The sequence below is a fragment of the Argiope bruennichi genome, chromosome 4, assembly GCF_947563725.1.
Source record: "Argiope bruennichi chromosome 4, qqArgBrue1.1, whole genome shotgun sequence".
NCBI lineage: Eukaryota > Metazoa > Arthropoda > Arachnida > Araneae > Araneidae > Argiope > Argiope bruennichi.
This window is the reverse complement of record NC_079154.1, coordinates 97,084,226-97,102,253: the sequence shown is the minus strand read 5'-3', so window position 1 is coordinate 97,102,253 and position 18,028 is coordinate 97,084,226. Positions and strand designations below refer to the sequence as shown.

At 27.6% G+C, this 18,028-nt stretch overlaps 1 protein-coding gene across 2 annotated transcripts in view; it reads left to right on the top strand.

The window, feature by feature from the left end:
* The window catches only part of LOC129966113 (uncharacterized), an 84,811-nt gene extending 67,044 nt beyond the window's left edge, over positions 1 to 17,767 (top strand). Inside the window, exons 2-8 of one of the 2 annotated variants that reach the window (XR_008784258.1) lie at positions 2,408 to 2,570; positions 4,905 to 5,098; positions 5,329 to 5,428; positions 9,818 to 9,888; positions 10,271 to 10,318; positions 13,375 to 13,477; positions 14,132 to 14,218. Coding sequence is in view for 1 of the 2 variants with exons in the window: in XM_056080492.1 (XP_055936467.1) it covers positions 2,408 to 2,570; positions 4,905 to 5,098; positions 5,329 to 5,428; positions 9,818 to 9,888; positions 13,375 to 13,477; positions 14,132 to 14,243; positions 16,320 to 16,427 (851 nt within the window). In the remaining variant the exon portion in view is untranslated. Of the gene's footprint in view, positions 1 to 2,407; positions 2,571 to 4,904; positions 5,099 to 5,328; positions 5,429 to 9,817; positions 9,889 to 10,270; positions 10,319 to 13,374; positions 13,478 to 14,131; positions 14,244 to 16,319 lie in introns of those variants that run through there. The other variant, XM_056080492.1, reaches the window with a different exon arrangement.
* Positions 17,768 to 18,028: the final 261 nt, after the last annotated feature.

Here is an 18,028-nt window from a genome sequence, read left to right as displayed (position 1 = left end):
TCCAAATGCACACAGACGGACAAACTTTAGGTGGCGGATTTGATCAAAATTTACTATGTAAATGTAATGTTTCTTTAATGTTTAATTTCTTAAAACCTTAACAGATACATTATAATTGACTCGTACAGCCTAATTTATGTTATTTAATATTTATTTATTGTAAGTTAAAAATAATTCTTCGGTGTTGTGGCATTTAGTGAAGGTTTTTTTTTAATATATAAAGAAACGAACCATGGTAAAATAGTTTCATTTTTAATGCCAATGATATTTGCACAAAGTTTTACTGTAATGAGCAAATTATATATTTCCATTATTTTTGAAATATGATGGTATTTTTTCATAAACTGTAACCATATTAAGATCTCATTAAAGTTTGCTAGTAATAGTTTACTAACTTCGTTACCGCAGTTCCAAAGACAGTTATATAAAGTCCATTTATCTTTGCCTCCGTCTCCTATTATTTTCTCTCCCAAAGGCTTCCTGCTTTTTGTCATAGCAAAGAGAAATCTAATTTTCATGGTTACTTGGGAAACAAAATGAAGTTGGATGCCACTTAAGTCAATTTTTTAAAAAAGAGAAAGAGAATAAAATATGATATCGTTAAGTAAACAAGGGCTGATTAATGCGATTCAGACGCCAAAACTAGCTAACAGACTAGGCGACAGACATTGGCCAGAGTCCATAGAAATTCTATGATTGCCATCATTATTTTTTTTTCAGGACGACGTTGTTGTGAGGCAATTAAGGAAAGAGACTTTTGAAGAAATGTGGAAATGTAAATATTATAAGCAATATATCTTTCGTTTTAAAGAGAATCAAAGATGAAGTCACAAAATTAAGTGCCTTTTATGGAATGAAATTTAAGAAAAAATCAGAGAATAAAGAGTTTTTTTTCATTCAAATATATCCCATCATTTAATGGTAATTTTATAAAAGGACCATTCAGCTCTTCAGCTGAAAATTTTAAATTTTAAAAGTTTTTGAATTATATCATTTTGAATGTAATGATAAAATTGCAACATAACGGCGTCAGAAAATATGAAGATGACAATGTTAAAAAAATAATAAAACTAGCGAAAAAAAATAACTGAAAATATTTTGCACCATATTTTTCAAGTTTATATATAGTTACACACAAAAATGTCTCTTATAAAATGTTGTCAAAAATAATTAATTAGTATTAATGATATTTCAGACACCTGAATGGACTCGATTATCATCAGTAAAATATTTTAAAGTATATAAAATTATATTTTCCATAAATGTTTTATAATTCCACAATTTAAATTTTTTTCTGTTGATTTTTGAATTTTTGCCTTGATAACGTGCACACAAAGAAGTAGTGTTTTTCTCAAGAGGAATTTTCAATGTACTGTTAAATAACGCAATAGGTATAAATATATGTACTTGTACTTATTTGCTTTGTATGTTAATACTTTGTGTCTGGCAGCATGCATTTTAAAAGAAACTTTGTACATATATACGAATGTGATTTGTAAACTTCATGGCTCACTGCTGAAAAAGGTAGATGTCAGAAAACTGAGAATTTCTGCTAACAGATTTAATTCGAAATATGATACAAATTTACATTTTTTGCTATAAAAATCATTCTTTCTTTTCTGTTTTTGATTTTTCACGTTCACATTATCATAGACATTCTTGCTTAAACTTTTTTTTTACTTGGAATCACTTACCTCTCGTTTGCAAACTGAATCTTTTTCCCTTACTGGAGCGAACAATATACATCTTAATGAACATCAAGGCTGATTTGTGGAGTTTTTAAAGTTGGAGGAAATCTTAATCATCTCTATGCTTTTTCAATATCATCATTTTGAACATTTAAAAGAAATATTTTAAAGTTAAAGGGACGTTGTACCTTGATCATATTCATGGATTTTTTGCCTTTTCGACGATTTGAAAATGGTAACTTTTGGAACAAGGAAAATTTTACATTTCATTTAATAATTATTTATTTCCAAATATTTCCTTTTGCTTTCATTTTATATTCTTTTTATTTCCAAAGTCAAGTCGAAATCAAACATAATTTGAGGTAAAGTAACCAAACAGAAAGCATACCTCTCAAACAATTTCATTATGCACATCTTTTTTTTTTTGGAGGTCTAAAATGACCATATTTATTAAAGTCTTGAAAGTGAATTTTTTTTATAACTGCAGTAATTAATCTGTATATTTTACATGCTATAAAGTAAAATAAAATTTAATTTTAATTTCTTTTCTCTGTAAAAGATAAAAATTAATTTAACATTTCATAAATCTTTATTTTGTAAACTATAGTCTGGTATGACCTTACTTATGTCTATCAGTGATTTCGATTTGTTATAATTTTACTGTTAGAAGATTATAAATAACTGAATTCAGTTTTTCAAATGTCCTTATTTATTTGCAGCGAAAGCTCCGAGCATATCAGGTTTAGAGAAGGTGAAAGTAGTAGAAGGAAGTAAAGTACGACTGAACTGCCACCTAGCGGGGAACCCTATTCCATGGATTGAGTGGTACAAAGACGGTGTCAAAGTCACCAGCAAAGGTCGCATACGGGTCAAAACAAAAAGGTAAGCCCCAGACATTGCAGAAACAAACACGAGCTCTAGTTGGTACTTTCCTGCGCTGGGAACACTTTAATTGTTTTCCAAATTATTTTCATTGGCTTAAATTTATTTTTCTTGGAAGACATTCTAATCCAAGTAAAACGCTAGCAACAAGGATACATTTGTGAAAACATTTATAATGCAACAAATTCGATCCCTTGACAAACTATGAAAAGCAGTGCACAGCTGGATGCACTCGATCAGAGGAAGCAATCCAATGTTCACAAACCTCTTTCGATTTAAACTCTAATCTCAATATAGTAACCAAAAAAGAATCTTGCGAAAACTTTCAAACCAAAAACAAAATTACATATTGAGCAACAACCTTGGATATCTATATCTTTACAAGATATTTCAGACAAGAAAATATTAGTGTTTTCTTGAAACGACGAAATTTTCCCAGCTTTCAAAATGCAGCATGGCTTTTGCACAATAAAAATCTATTCTCAGCTTTCCAATAAGAAGTTAATAATTCCTTTCAATTACTTGGAGAACTATTTTTTCAATCCCTGCTATTAGTTCACACTCTCCCTATATATATTTATATATCTTGTTCAAATTTTCAATCGTTAATAAAATACTTTTTATTCATCCGCTCAAGATCAAATTGTAGTGGATGACACTTGACGTTAATACAGTTTTTTCAAGTATTAATTCATTAATTATTAAATTTAATTAATTTTTAATACTTTAAATAGAGTTTTAGCAGTTTGTAATGAATATTGAAATCAATAGGCAGCAGCTCATTCGGTAAAATGCAAGGATTTCCGCATTTTTCACGTGAAGGTGAAGAATGCGAGATCGATTCTTGCGAAAGTAGGAATTGACTTAAAATTTATATATATATATATTACTTGTTTAGTTCAAATTCGATGGTTTATATGGAATGCGGCAATCACACTCCTAAATCAATTTTCAGAAATCAAATCAACATCCATTTCCAGTGTATCATCTAATGCCAGGTGCAATTTGAAAAAAAAAAAAAAATGTGCGCAGAAAATTTGTAAAGGAGTGGAGTTATAAGAATATCCATTATCATATGTACTGCCTTTAATAAATGCTTTATTTGCATTGAAAAAATTTTAGATTTTTCTGTACATTCTTATATGTAAAAGAAAATAACAGCGGAACGTTTTACCAGTAGCCACTGTGGATTGAAAAAATAGATGTCGAATAGATTTGCAAATCAGAAGACATACGTTTTATCGTAATGTTTCTAGTCTTTTAAACTTCAAAACTAATAAAAAAAATAATAAATAAACATGACGCATTTTTTTTTATCTTCTCTTGTATTGTCATATTTTTAACTGTTTCAACTTAAAAGAAGAGACAGCATTCGGTTAATAATTTGCTAATGCTCTTTGCCAAACCATCGCATCCGAAGCAGCTTTTAATAATCTGAAACAAGTTTTACATGTTGCAATATAGAAAGCGCATATGTAAAGAATCCACATAAGTGACGCTGCGACTTTTTATAATTACAATAACTGAAAGTTATTTAAGACAAGATTTCTCATAGGAAATATTAGTTTAGTATGATGGTGTTTGTAGATATACTATACGCTGCATGATGACAGACGTCAAAAAACCTTCTACCGGACAGATTTCTGAATCTAGAGTTACCACATTTAGTTCTCATTCACTTTTTAAGTAATTGGTATTAACTAAGAAAATGTGTTTCAAAAATGTTATTTTAGTTAAAAATTAATTAAATTTTTAATGTGTTCTCTTAGTTACTTAGATGCATTTTATTGCGTAAAATTCATTTTCACATCATTTTAGAATGAAGAAATGAACTATCATTAATAACAAGTTCATTTTACTGTAATATTCTCTCGTTTTAATTAATTTTCACAAATATTTTAACAATACTTTAGAATAATAATTTTCTGAATTTATACATTCATACATTGCAGTTATATTAAATATATTTCTTTGAACACTTTATTCCTGCTATAAAAATAATAGAAAATGGAAAAAAATAATATAAAAATATGTGCATCAAGCTCAAAACATTATCATTTTACAATATGTCGGGTGGAAGGTTAGAATCCCCTGTAATTTTTTTTAACTATTATGCAATAATGTCTAGACTTCACTAGATTTCCTTTTTTTATGAGTATTTTTTTTTTCATGTTTTCTCTTTTCACATATTGAACTTAGGAGTATTGAAAGGAAAATGCATAAACATATATTTAAGGAGTATAGAAAGTAAATATGCATATATTTAATTACTGCATTTGTATCTTGTTAGTGTAATTATTTCTAATAGCATAATTGTTGAACGTTTCTCTCCAGGAGGACCTCAAGACTTGTGATACGTCGAGCTCGCCTGTCTGATCGTGGAGTATACGAATGCAGAGCTGGAAACATTGTGCAGCACGAACCCGCTTCCGCCAAAGCTACAGTCGCAGTTACTAAAAAGAAAAAGCCCAAAAAGCCACTTACTACAGCTTCACCAGCACCGCCTTCCACAACAGTTTCTTCTACAGGTCAGCTGGTGGCGCTTTTTACACCTCTTTTTCATTTTACCGATTTCTCATAATTTATAGTAATGTAGGCATACAGGCGAAGATATAAAATATCAAAAATATAATTGTCTTGAATTCTGATAGATCTTTTTAAGCAAAAACTTCGTAACGTTGAAATTTTGATACAGTAGCATAAAAGCAGCATTTTTGTGTAAAAATAGCATAATAATCGAAATTAATTTTTATATTAGAATCCAGTCCATGGACGACAGAACCTTGCCCAACATCAGATTTTTGCCTCAACGGAGGAACGTGTGTCTTCTATAGAGTTGTCAGGGAATATGTTTGTTAGTAAGTAAAAAAGGCATTATATTTATATTGTCTCTGAAGAATACCTTTATTCTTTCAGATGATACAGCTATGCAACACAATGCAAATTTCCCATTTTTTTTTACATTTTTCATTAGGAAACAATTAAAATAATGGAAATAAATAAATATTATAATAAAAATTAGATATAGTTTTTTTTTTATTTCTACTAACAATAAAGAGATACATGTTCTGGCGTTCTAGAAACCAAATCGTTTGACCAAATACAACTCTATGTGCTTTGAAGAAGGGGAATGTGCACTTCATAAATATGTTTTTTATTTTAATTAAAATCGTAGCAAATTAGAAGTTAACCGAAATTTTGGCATTTTTCATCGGAAAGACCTGAAATTATAACTGATTTTCAAACCATTTTAAAATTAAAAGTAGAACTTTTTATTGATAAGAATTTAATTATCTATAATGCAATTTTTTTTCTAAATTTTAGCAATTTTTTTAAATATTTTGTACATAATTTCTAACAGTAAATTTCATTGTTATAATGAATTTAAAGCCATTGTCATAGTTTCGTCAAATATTAATCTCGAGATTTTTTTCCATTATTGAAAGCTAAAAAAAAAAAAAAAATGACCTGCTTTGTATGGACAGATTACAGGAGGAATCAGGAAGTGAGTTAAATTGATATCATTAAAAATCGAATTTATAAAAGGAGTGTATGTTTAATGATTTTTGTTCAATAATATTTTTTGGGGATTATCGTTGGGAAACGTCAAAATCTCATTTCATTTTTAATTTATTAAAATTTTAAAGAGAATCGATCTTAGGTTTACATTTTCAACTTTTCAAATCTATCTGTAATAAATTCGGTAATTTTGTTTCAGACAGAGCTACTAAACTAAAATTTTCATCACTAATGTCCAGTGTTGTAGAACACTACAGAGAAAGAGAGAGAAAAAGAGGCATGCATTCTTTTTTATTATTAACAGAGAGGCATTAGTGATTAAATTACCCACTTTGACTACGGAATTCGTTGTCTCCGATTGCAAGCATTGTAGTAGCTTACATCACATACAAAAATAGATGAAAAACAAATGAAATAAAATGTGATTGTAACACGATCATATTTTAAAGAAGGTCGTGAAGATAAATAAAATGGAAAACAACCATTTATTTTCTCTGCTTTCAAAACCATTGCGATTGCACGTAAGCCTAAAGAAATATTCAGTTAAAAAGTATTAATTAATACATAAAGTATATTATTTTTCAGCAAGTATATAAAATTGATAATGGAAAATTAATAATAACTGTAACTAAACTAATAATTTACTGATCGAAAACATTTCTTTCGATCGAAAAATGTTGATTCAAGAGAGCTCGAATTTACTTTATGCAAAGAATACATAATTAACATAATTTATGTAATTTATTTAATTTAAAATGCCCAGAGATCATGGAATTATGATTTTTTGGAATGATTAATCTTTAAAAAGTAATTCATCAAACTTATTAGATATAATTAATTTGATTTGTTAATTCATTTGGTTAATTAACAAAACAATACATTTCAGAATAATAATTCATTTATGGTGTGAGAATGGTCATATAAAATTTCATTTCATCGAAACATATAAAGAAAGATAGGACTACATACGTAATTGCATATATTCAATGTGGTAGTAAATGCATTTACCGCGGCCTTAGAAAGGGTTAAAATGAAACTTATTGTTGTAGTTTTTTCTAATTTATTTTCTGGAATAAGTTATGAGATTTTAACTAAATGTTTATTTTATAGATCTGACATTTTTCTGATAGATTGAAATGTATGTATTTATTAAACCACTAAATGCATATATTTTATTTTTATATATAATAAAAATTTGCTTTCAAACACTGAAATGTAACTCGAGTTTATTGATTTGCATATCAATGTAATGTTGCAATGTGACTGCATTTCATATTCATGTCCAATTCTTTTTTAATTCATTGTTTCCTATCTCTGAGGTATAATAATAATTTTTTTTATTTTATTTTAAACGTCTTTTTTTTTTTCTTTTGCAAGTTTCAGGGGAGTGCAAAATATTTTCTAGTCACTGTTAAAATTCACGAACTTTTATAAATTTACTTTAAAATGTTTCATCCAGTGCTACATTCTAGCACTAACTTAACTTATAGTGCACTTTGTTTTTCGAGATAACGAAAAACAAGATCTGAAACCTTGAAAAAAGATTGTCACTGCTCCCTAACTAACGGGATGTCAGGGTTAAAATGTGTTCTCGCTATCCGTAACGAACTCGGAAATAATTCGTTTCCTCACTTAAACGTACGTACCTCAGTACGGCGAGTTTATGGGCGAGGGACTAACATACGAGGCATCCTAAAGAGTTTATGACTAATGTTAGGATCGGTAGGATAAAATTAGAAGCATCCGTTATACGGAAGTGTCACTGAGTTTTAAGTTTCGCTTTTTACCACTTCGGAACGGGGCTGTGGAAGGCGGATTGTGGAATATTTTTGTTAGGCAGAGGGCAACGGTTTATGAAAATAATGCATTGTTTTCAAAGCGAGAGAGATGAAAGTTCTTTTCTTACTACAGTTGCCTCTTCCTGCGAGTAAAATGTACCCGAAAGAAAGTACGCATTCTCTAAAGAGTAAAATTTACTCGTTCTTGACGTCACAACCTAATGTCATTTAATACATTGGTTAGATTGGTTTCTATAAATGCCAATGCTTAAAATGAAATAAACATTATACTATATACAGTTGGGTTTTTATTAAATGAAATGTCATCATTATACTTAAAATTTTAGTCATAAAATAATTCCTTAAAAAATAAATTTGTTAATAAAATTATAAAAAGAAAAAAATGGAAAACTATAAGACTTACATATCCATTATATTGACCTTAACACATGTAAAGAATTGTGAAAAAGTGCATAATTCTGCTTTGAGGAGGGAGGATTTCAAAAAATTTCACATGTTTGTAAAGATTAAAACACATTATATGTAAAGATGATATACTATATGCAGTCACTATTTAACGAAATCTCATTGTTACGCTTACAAGCGTCGATACAAACAAGATTTGTAAGATAAAAATGTGTTAATAAGGTTATAAAAACAAAACAAAAAGGAAAGCTTTGAAATTAATTTGTCCATTTTATTCGCCTTAACACATGTCCTAAATTGTAAAATAGATTGTAATCCTATTTAGTACTGGTAAAGAGCATACGTTTTTTTAAAAATAACAACTCATTGTAATAATTAATATCACATTATCTATAACTTTTTTTTCAAATTATAATTATTTTCGTGCTGTATCAAATGTCTTGTGAATCATCTTGTGAAAGTTTTTAATGATCTTTTAGCGAGTTGAGATGTGCGAGGGATAGAACCTGGGACCTTGTGGTTAGCAGTCCAGTAACATAACCAATATACCAAAACAATCGTTCGGGTAGAAGTGCTGTTAACTGGCTTATATGCTATTCACCACAGACTCTCCCTCCAGTGAGTCGGAGGTGAGACGAACGATATGCCTGTTGTGTGGTGATGTATTTAGTAGCTGTTGTATAATGGGCCTGTACCGAGTTGAGTAGCGCCAAGCGTTATGGCGAGCGTGTGTGGGTGAGTGGTTCTGATGCTGCCGAGCCAAGTGAATCTGGCGACTTTGGTTGCGGGTAGATGGCGCCACAACAGCTGTACGAAGGCTGAAGGTTCATCGTCCGGGTCACCAATTTAGCGAGTTGAGATGCGCGAAGGATAGAACCTGGGACCTTTTGATTAGCAGTCCAATAACATAACCATTATACCAAAATAATCGTTTGGGTAGAAGAGCTGTTAACTGGCTTATATGCTATTCACCACAATCTCTTCATTATCGTTTCAGCCACTCACAGTAATGTCTACATTACATTTCGTAACTCTTTGAACTATGCCATGTCCCGTAGAATATTCAGCAATCACAATGTCCTCATCAACTTGAAAAGAATCACATCGTTCTATACCTTCTTCGACGATACCCATGTTTTTCAGATTCTACATTTAACGGCCGTCGGTTCGATTTATTTTTCTTCAATTTCGACTGAGGATAAATGCAAAGGAAATAAAATAATCGGAGAAAATTTGAAAAACTTCAGTATATAGAAACTACTTTACGTAGTTTGATGAGTAAATCATATGCAAATGTCATTCAAAATTCTGTGGAAAATTTTGTTAAATAGAAAACTTTGTTATTCGGAAGTTCGTTTAAGAGAATCTCTTTTATTTCTTCTACTAAATAAGCTTATTTAGAAGTTATTTTTTAATTTGCAAATTAATGCGATATAATTAATATTATACAGTAAATCATACTGACATTCACAATAATAAAGATTTTTTAAATCATGACAAGTAACAAGACTTTCGAAATTTCAGTTGTGCGGAGGGATACATTGGTCTGAGATGTGATTACAAAGACGTCAGTATTTCTGTGGGAGAAGTTAAAAGTAAGTACTTTTTGAGATAAGATATTATTTATCTAAAAACAGACTTTCAGACAACATAGTTTCAAATTAATTTCAACATAATGTTTTTAAACTAAACGAATTATCTTACTCTAATTAATGTTAGAACTAGTTTTATTTAAATGAGCAGTTTTCTTTCATTGGTTTTGAAAAGTAAAAAATAATAGCGTCGAATAAAAAATATTAATTAAAATCGATTCCAATAATTTATTTTTAATTTTCTAAAATTTAGCTTATATTAAAAAATTTCTAGAAATTAATCAAAATATGTAAAAAATTTCGACATTTTAGTTAAGTATCTATAAATTAAAACTCACTTCTGTATTTGATATTTTTGTTAACTAATCAGTTTTGATGCCTGCAGATTACAGTTCTCGAGGAGATATTCCATGACACATCACGAAGAAATGTGGTACGTCATTAAAACCATACGCTGCTCGGCATGATCAAGAGTATTAATGCATGCTGCATGCTTAAATCAACAATATTACAACCGCATGAACATGAAAAGCTTTAAAGTTCAGCCTTTTTTCTGATTTTTGCTAGCAATGTTTGTGATAACAAAAAACATAAACATCTTCAATTGCTTCAGAAACCACAAAAAAAAACAAAATTTTTAAATTCTTGATATATTTTATAATAGTCTGTTCAATCAATAAATTTCATCTAAATTTCAAATATGCAAAAATATAAAAAAAGCAGTAATAGTAGCGATGAATGTCCTAATACAGCAATAAATTTTTAAAATACATGTTTTTGGTTAAATGACAATGAATTAAATGTCTTGTGAATCAACCTGTGAAAGTTTTTAATAACCTCTTCATTATCATCTTTATCACTCACAGGACTGTCTTCATTGCATTTAATTTACCATCGCTAGAATTTTCACAGTGATCTATTGCGGCATATTACATGTAACCAGAGAATCTTATAGGGTCCTTAAACAGGCTTCATACCTATTTTTAATTAATGTGCATTATCTCAATATTTAGGATTGATATTCAGGACAAAGCCACAGCACTCTATCACTATTCTATTTAACTATCTCAAACTATTTAACAATAAGTCTGAGAGATTCGTGTATGAAATTTCAATAACAATGGAATCAATTGTTATAGTCACACAATAAACATCATTAAATGTGCCATCTAGCATCTAATAATTGTCTTATGTTTTTTTATGAAGTTGCATTCTTTTTCCACTTTCAAGAAGCGCGGCATATTTCAAAATTAAGTAGGTGTTAATATAGTACACTTGAAGTATATCATGTCAATGCCAATCAATTCTATAGTCGGCAAACTATAAAATACTCAATTCTATAATCTGACAAATATAATAAGATACCTTATTTCAAAACCTTGAGCTTCTTAATTTCAATTTCTTTCGTGAGTTATGAAAAAGGAATTTTCACAAATTTATTCAAAGAAAAATAGATAATGTTAAAAATGATCCAACCTATACGTTGATTCGAAGTAATTCGAATATGAATTTTATGAGCTCTGAATATATTCAAAGAATCTTTTTCTATGTACTAGTAAATAAACAATTCCATATATTAATGAACGTATTTTGAATAGTAACTTTCTGTATATTTACTTTAATACTCTTCGGTAATTATTTTCTTTTTGTTTTTATTAATTCATTTAACTTCCATTAAACTCTTCTCATTATCTTTAGAAAATCATTTTCATTTACATTTAGTTAAAAAAAAACAGTAATTATTTTCTTATAAATGCAGCTTTTTTTAGCATTGTGATCTTCGAGCAGTACTGCTGTACTACTTCTGAGGATTTTAAACATTTGCAAATATATAAAACAGCCAAATAAATCTGATAAAAAACTACTCATATTTTATCCTTAAAAAATAATTTTAATACAAAAAGAAAAAAAAACATGATTGAAATAAGGCAACTAAAAAAATAAGAATGTTAATGAAATTTCACATAATATTTGCTTGCTTTTGCATGAAACAGTTTGCTATTTTACACATAAAAAATCATGCTGAAGCTTTAATGCTATAAGAAAAATAACATTATTTATTGCAAACCAATTTATTGCTTTGCCATATTCATTTATTTGCCATATTAAACTAATTTATGATAATATTATTGTTTACTCCTTATATATATAATCTACTTAAAACTGTGATTTTTATTTAAAAAATATAATATGAAACTAAATTTCTTATCATAATTTTCTAATCGGACTTATTTTTAAATTTTAAATTATTGTTTTATAATACTTTCGTTAAAATTTTTATAGTAAAATTTTAAAATTCATTATTAAAAAAGTCAGTATAATTACATTTAATAGTTGTTTAGTACTTTATATTCTTCAGCTATCTAACAAAATTTAGAAATTTATTTAAAATTTCCTCTCAAATTCCAAAATTATAATTTGTTGAATTAATAGAAATATTTTTGGTAATTGTAACCACATACATAATATAGAGAAATTCATAAAAAAGAAAATCTAACACTGTTCGAATATTATATATATGACATTCCAGTGTTCGACAGTTAATTTAAATTTGACCAAAAACGTTATATATATATATATATATATATATATATATATATATATATATATATATATATATATATTAAATGAAGGAATTTCTTGATTTCTTGAACTTGCATAGTACTATAAAGTTTTACCGATTTTAGTAGCATATTTGGTATCTTAATAATATTTTTTATCAATTTTTTAAAAATATCCTTTCTTGCACCTACCTTTTAAACTGATTTGAAAACTTTAAGGCCCATCAAAAGTTAATTGGTTTCAAAATGGAATGTTAATTGAACGGAAAAAAACTCCAATTAGTTTGATTGAATCTTTTCTCTCACCTCTTCAATTTTTTATTTTAATAACTAATATATTTTAGCTATAGATTATTCTTTAAGCTATAGACTATTATAATTATTCTTTTGGTGATTTTTTTTCATCGACAGAATATATCTTTTCTAATTTTTGTTCTAAAATTTGGTCTTTCGAATACGCAGAATTTTTAAATTTATATCGTCGCTTCCTCTTAAGTATGGAACTTGATTGTCAAATCACTAATATAAAGACCACTCTCGTAAATAAAACCACTCTGTTAAAGCATATTAATTATGTTAAATACCCATTTTTATTATGTTTATATTTTAATTCCTTATTTTAATCATTACATTACAATAATAAATTTCTAAATTGCTATATAACCATTTGTTACTAGCAAATTAATTTTTGTAAATAAAAATTTAAAAACCATAACCGGAGAATTTTTTTAAAAGCATTAGCAATTTCGAACATTCGCATAAAGTTGTTTAGAAATACGTAGATCCCAAGGAAAAGATAGCTTTATTTATTTATTATTCTAAATGTATATGTTGTCAATACATATTTAAATTAGAATCTTCTCTTTTTAGTTTAAAAAATCATCTGTTTAGTTGATCTTTTAATATTGGATGATTTCTCTGTTTTTAGATCTGGATCAAAATCATGATCGTCTCTTCATTGACATTCTGGTTCTCTTTCTGATTTTCTTTTGTTTAAACTGGGCTTGCCTCGGAATCTGCTGGTTATGTTGGTGAGTTTTCTTCTAAGTATTCTCACTACCTGATTTCATTTAAAAAATTAGAAATGTAGTGATTTTTCAAATTCCTAATTACTTTGAAATTTTATTGAAATGATAAAACAATACAACTGAATGTATTCTTCTGGTATTGTAACATTATTAAATATGAACAAATTATGCATTATTTTTATGGCGATATATTTAAACTTTAATTGTATACAAATTATATAATCATTGTCCTAAGGTGCGGAACTCCATATATGTGTTTTGTGCTGTATTAATAATGAATTAAATCTTTTTATTGAAATAAAACAAGACGAATATAATAAATTCCCATTTTCATTTTTTTTCTGGCTTTATTAATATTTATCTCTATCATTCAAAAATCTATATAAGATTGTAAAATTAGTTAAGACACATTTATTAAATAATTAATGTATGAATTTCAGACTTCAAACCTGAAAGACAAATCGGAAAAGGAAATAAATATCTCAGAGAAAAGACTATTTCTCTGGAACGATCTATTTAATTTAATTTATCAAAATTTTGCTATAGTTTTGTAATAAATATGTAATGATCTGCATTAGATTATAAATCAGAAATATCAGTGAAGCATAAAAAAAAAAAAAAAAAAAAAAAATCTTTTTTCTTTTTTCCTTTGTACAGTTTCAGATGTCAGCATAAAAACTGGGGAAAATTCCGTGAGATGGCGCCACTACAAAGATTCTTCAGGAGCGGAGACTTCCATGGCGAGACTGAAGAAAAAACATCAGTCGATGTTAGTAATTTGAATATGATAAATTCATTTATATTAAACAAATAAAATGTCTCATTTTATTGTCTGGTTTTTTATAAGGATTATGGAAATGCGTTCTGTATATTACTTGATTTTAATGTAGCAGTGTACAAGAAAAAATTTATGTGAAATCATAGTGATCCCAAGCTTTTTCTTTTTATTCTTTAATTATTTCGTTAGAGTAAGATTTCTCAAATTCTTCAATCTTTTATTCCTACCAATGACTTTTTTTCTTTCTACATGTACGATTTCTGAATTTTTCAGCTTTCATGTGAAAGAAATTAAAGGAAAAAGTAAATTTAAAAAATACCATGATCATTTATGCTATTACAAAAGAGCTTTCATGCGAGCCTGTTTTGATGTATAATTTATGCCATGTTTCTGATTTTCAGCCGAAATTATCTATTTTGGATGTGATATATTAGCATTTCTTGGTGATATATTCATAATAAATTACATTTTAAGGAATATCATTGCTTTAAACATAAGATACCTGGGTATTAGTTTAATCAAATTTTAAAAAAATATTTATATACGTTTCTTGCACCTAAATTTAGAAAATAAGAGCATTTCAGTGGCTTTAATAAAACTCAAATCACGTTGGAAGGAGTAGGGCTATTTTCTATAAAATTCCGAGATCCCCCCCCCCTTTCATATATCGTGGAAATGTGAAAGAATCCTTGAAAAAAAAATAATATAATAGACTAATGGTGATAAATTTTATTATTATATTCTTTTATTTTGGAAAGTATTCAGTCTAACCTATTTCATACATTATATTTAATTTGTAGGTTATCTCGAAATTTGCCGTGTTTTTATACTACCTTATATGTTATGAGCACATTTTAATATTTATTTCTTATTGAATATTTTATTTAAAAAACTCACCGAACTATGCAAAAAAAAATTGCACCCGTTTCATATAAATCTTTCCGATTTTTTTTGTACCAATTATACATTTGAATATGGCAAAATATACATATATTTAACTAGAAATGTTCATATAAAAATCCACGCCCCATAAAAAAATATATTTAAGAACATTTAAAGATAAAGCTTGAAATTATCTTCCTCTGTCCTTTCGGCACTGATTAACACTTATTTGAGAATGGAAATCTTTACATCAATTATTAATGTGATGACATGATTTATTAAAGTCATCCGTGAAATTTGATTTAATTATCATGAAACGTTTTCGTATGATTTTTTTTTTGTCAACTATAAATTGTAATGACTTCAGATATTTTCAACTTTGAAATCTCAACACGTCCCTCCCTCGACTTTTATTTATTTACATGTGTACTGAATATAAAAAAATGTCATGATTCACTTCTATGATTTCAAAGAAAATTATACTAAACAATATTAAATCAACTATAAATACATTACGAAGATGAGAATAAGGTGATTTGAAAAAGAGAAATGTTATATTCGGTAAATTTCAATATTAAAAACATATCTGCGAAATAAATAACATTTAGATAGATACATTATCAAGTGTAGCACTATTGCGAATATTTTTATTTCAGAGCTCTTACAGTGAATTCTGAAATGCCATTTTAGTTTCTAGAAAATTTTCAAATAAATAACATTTTCTTCTAAAAAAATGTCCTGCTTTGTTTCGATCATTTATAGATTAAATTTTTTTAAGAATTCTTTTGTAATGAAAATTCATTCCTTTAGAAATAACCCTTTCGTTTTCGAAAAATCGTTTCACCTTTAAACTGCTAACTGTGCTAGCATTTAAAATAAGCTTAATGAAGAAATTCTAGTATGAGCCAACTTAATGCCGGCTCTCAGTTAGCATTAAACGTAATGATTAAATAGTGGCTGTGAGTCTAATGGAATGCCCTGAAGTGAATACGCTGAATTCCCAAATAATAAAAATGATTTGAAACAATAATTTTTATGTATCTGTTGAATATTTATATTATTACTTTAGTTAAATAATCTTAATCCCAATTAATACAAATGATTTGTAACAATAATTTTTATGTCTCTTGATCATTTATAATATTATTACTTAAGTTTACTTATGATTTTTCTTTCTGTTTCTAGATTGCTTTGGAGGTGACTAACAGTCGCAAAAACTCCGACTGTGAAAAACAGAATGAATATAACAAGCAAAATACTGATGATATTAAAGTCAGCCAAATCGAAAGCTGAAGTGTTGTTTCCTGAATTAAAAGCAAACTGCTCCTAAGATATGAAACATCTCGTAGTGGTTGTGTATTAAAATCAGGCAATGTGGAGCAATGAAAACGCCCAAAGAATCAAAGCCCTGTTTTAAAATTAGTTCTTTTTTTTCACTTGCTGTCGAGCCAATTTTTTTTTTTTGAAAAGTTAATACTTAAATTTTGAATTTAAATGAATTTGCATTGCTGTGATCAGGTTCCATACCCCATACTTTGATTTATTAATAATTATACAAAAGAAAATTGATAAAATTTCATGCAAAACTTTGAAAAAATTTGAGAAAACGTATGGAGTATGGGGCGATTATATTAATTACTGCCAGCCATTTTCATACATCAAATGAGCCTTCTGGGTTGGAAATTAAAATCAAAATATTGTAGTTTTTTTATTTGTTCTTTTTCGTGTTCTTGTTCCTTTTTGTTATATTTATTTATGAATACACGGAAAAATTTAAGATTTTTTGTTCCTTCTTCTTTTGCTTTTAATCTTTTTAATAAACTAAATCTTTTTATGAATATTTATTTTCTTTTTTTCAATAAGAGACGTTAAAAGTAACGTGTAAAATATTTCCTCAATATGCCAAATTAGGCTTCAAAAATTATCTGAAATAAAGATTTTGGTTAATTAGTCTTTTGTTATTTTGAGAAAAAGTTCTGAAACATTTTTCCATATTTGCCACCTCAATTCAATCTTTCAATCTTAATGTATGGCAGAATAGAGTGCTTTTAGCATATTTCTGAATATTTACTTTAAAATCTATGAAACCATTACTTTTAAATGTGCCTGAAAATGCTATAAGAAATTTGAAATCTTACACCATCTCTGTATATTTTAAAAATGAATTTATAAAAAACGAAAAAGAAAAAGGCATTCAAAATAACGGATATGATACATTCCGCAAAAAATAACCGAAATTCTGAAACTGTTTTTCTTTTTAATTGTTACAAGCAGTTACTAAATGCCTCTTATCTGAAATATGCTTCACTTACTCTAGAGAGATATCAAAATTTTGTGCTTCTAGTCCATTGTCAATCAAAAGAGTGATCGGGATTTCGTCCCAGTCAAACACATAACCATTGCTGTTGTAGTTGTCTATATTTCTTTTTTCCATTTTGTATAAAATTCTGTAAAGAGAACTTTAAAAAAAATATCTTCTCTTCCATTAAAATTATCTTTTGTATAATTGTACAAATTATTTTGTTGTTTGTATATATATGTGCAAGTTATGTAAGATCGCCATCATCAAAATATTTAATTTATTTGTCGCGAAAAAATTATTTAATTGAAAAATAAAATTAATTTAATTACCTCAGTCTAGTGTTTTAGTCTAGTTAAATAAAATTGTTTAAAATACATATCCAAATAAAGCAATGACATTTTTCTTGGAAAACATTTTTTTGAAATATCGTGAATATGAGAGTATAGATTTTCCTTTTATAATTGAAGATTAATGATGCCGGATATTTTTACAATGATTGATTAAAATAATAGCTCAGTATTAAGTAAGTGTTTGTTTAAAATAATAGTTCCAATCAGTATATATAATTGTCTTCAGCTACCCTGTCTCTGGG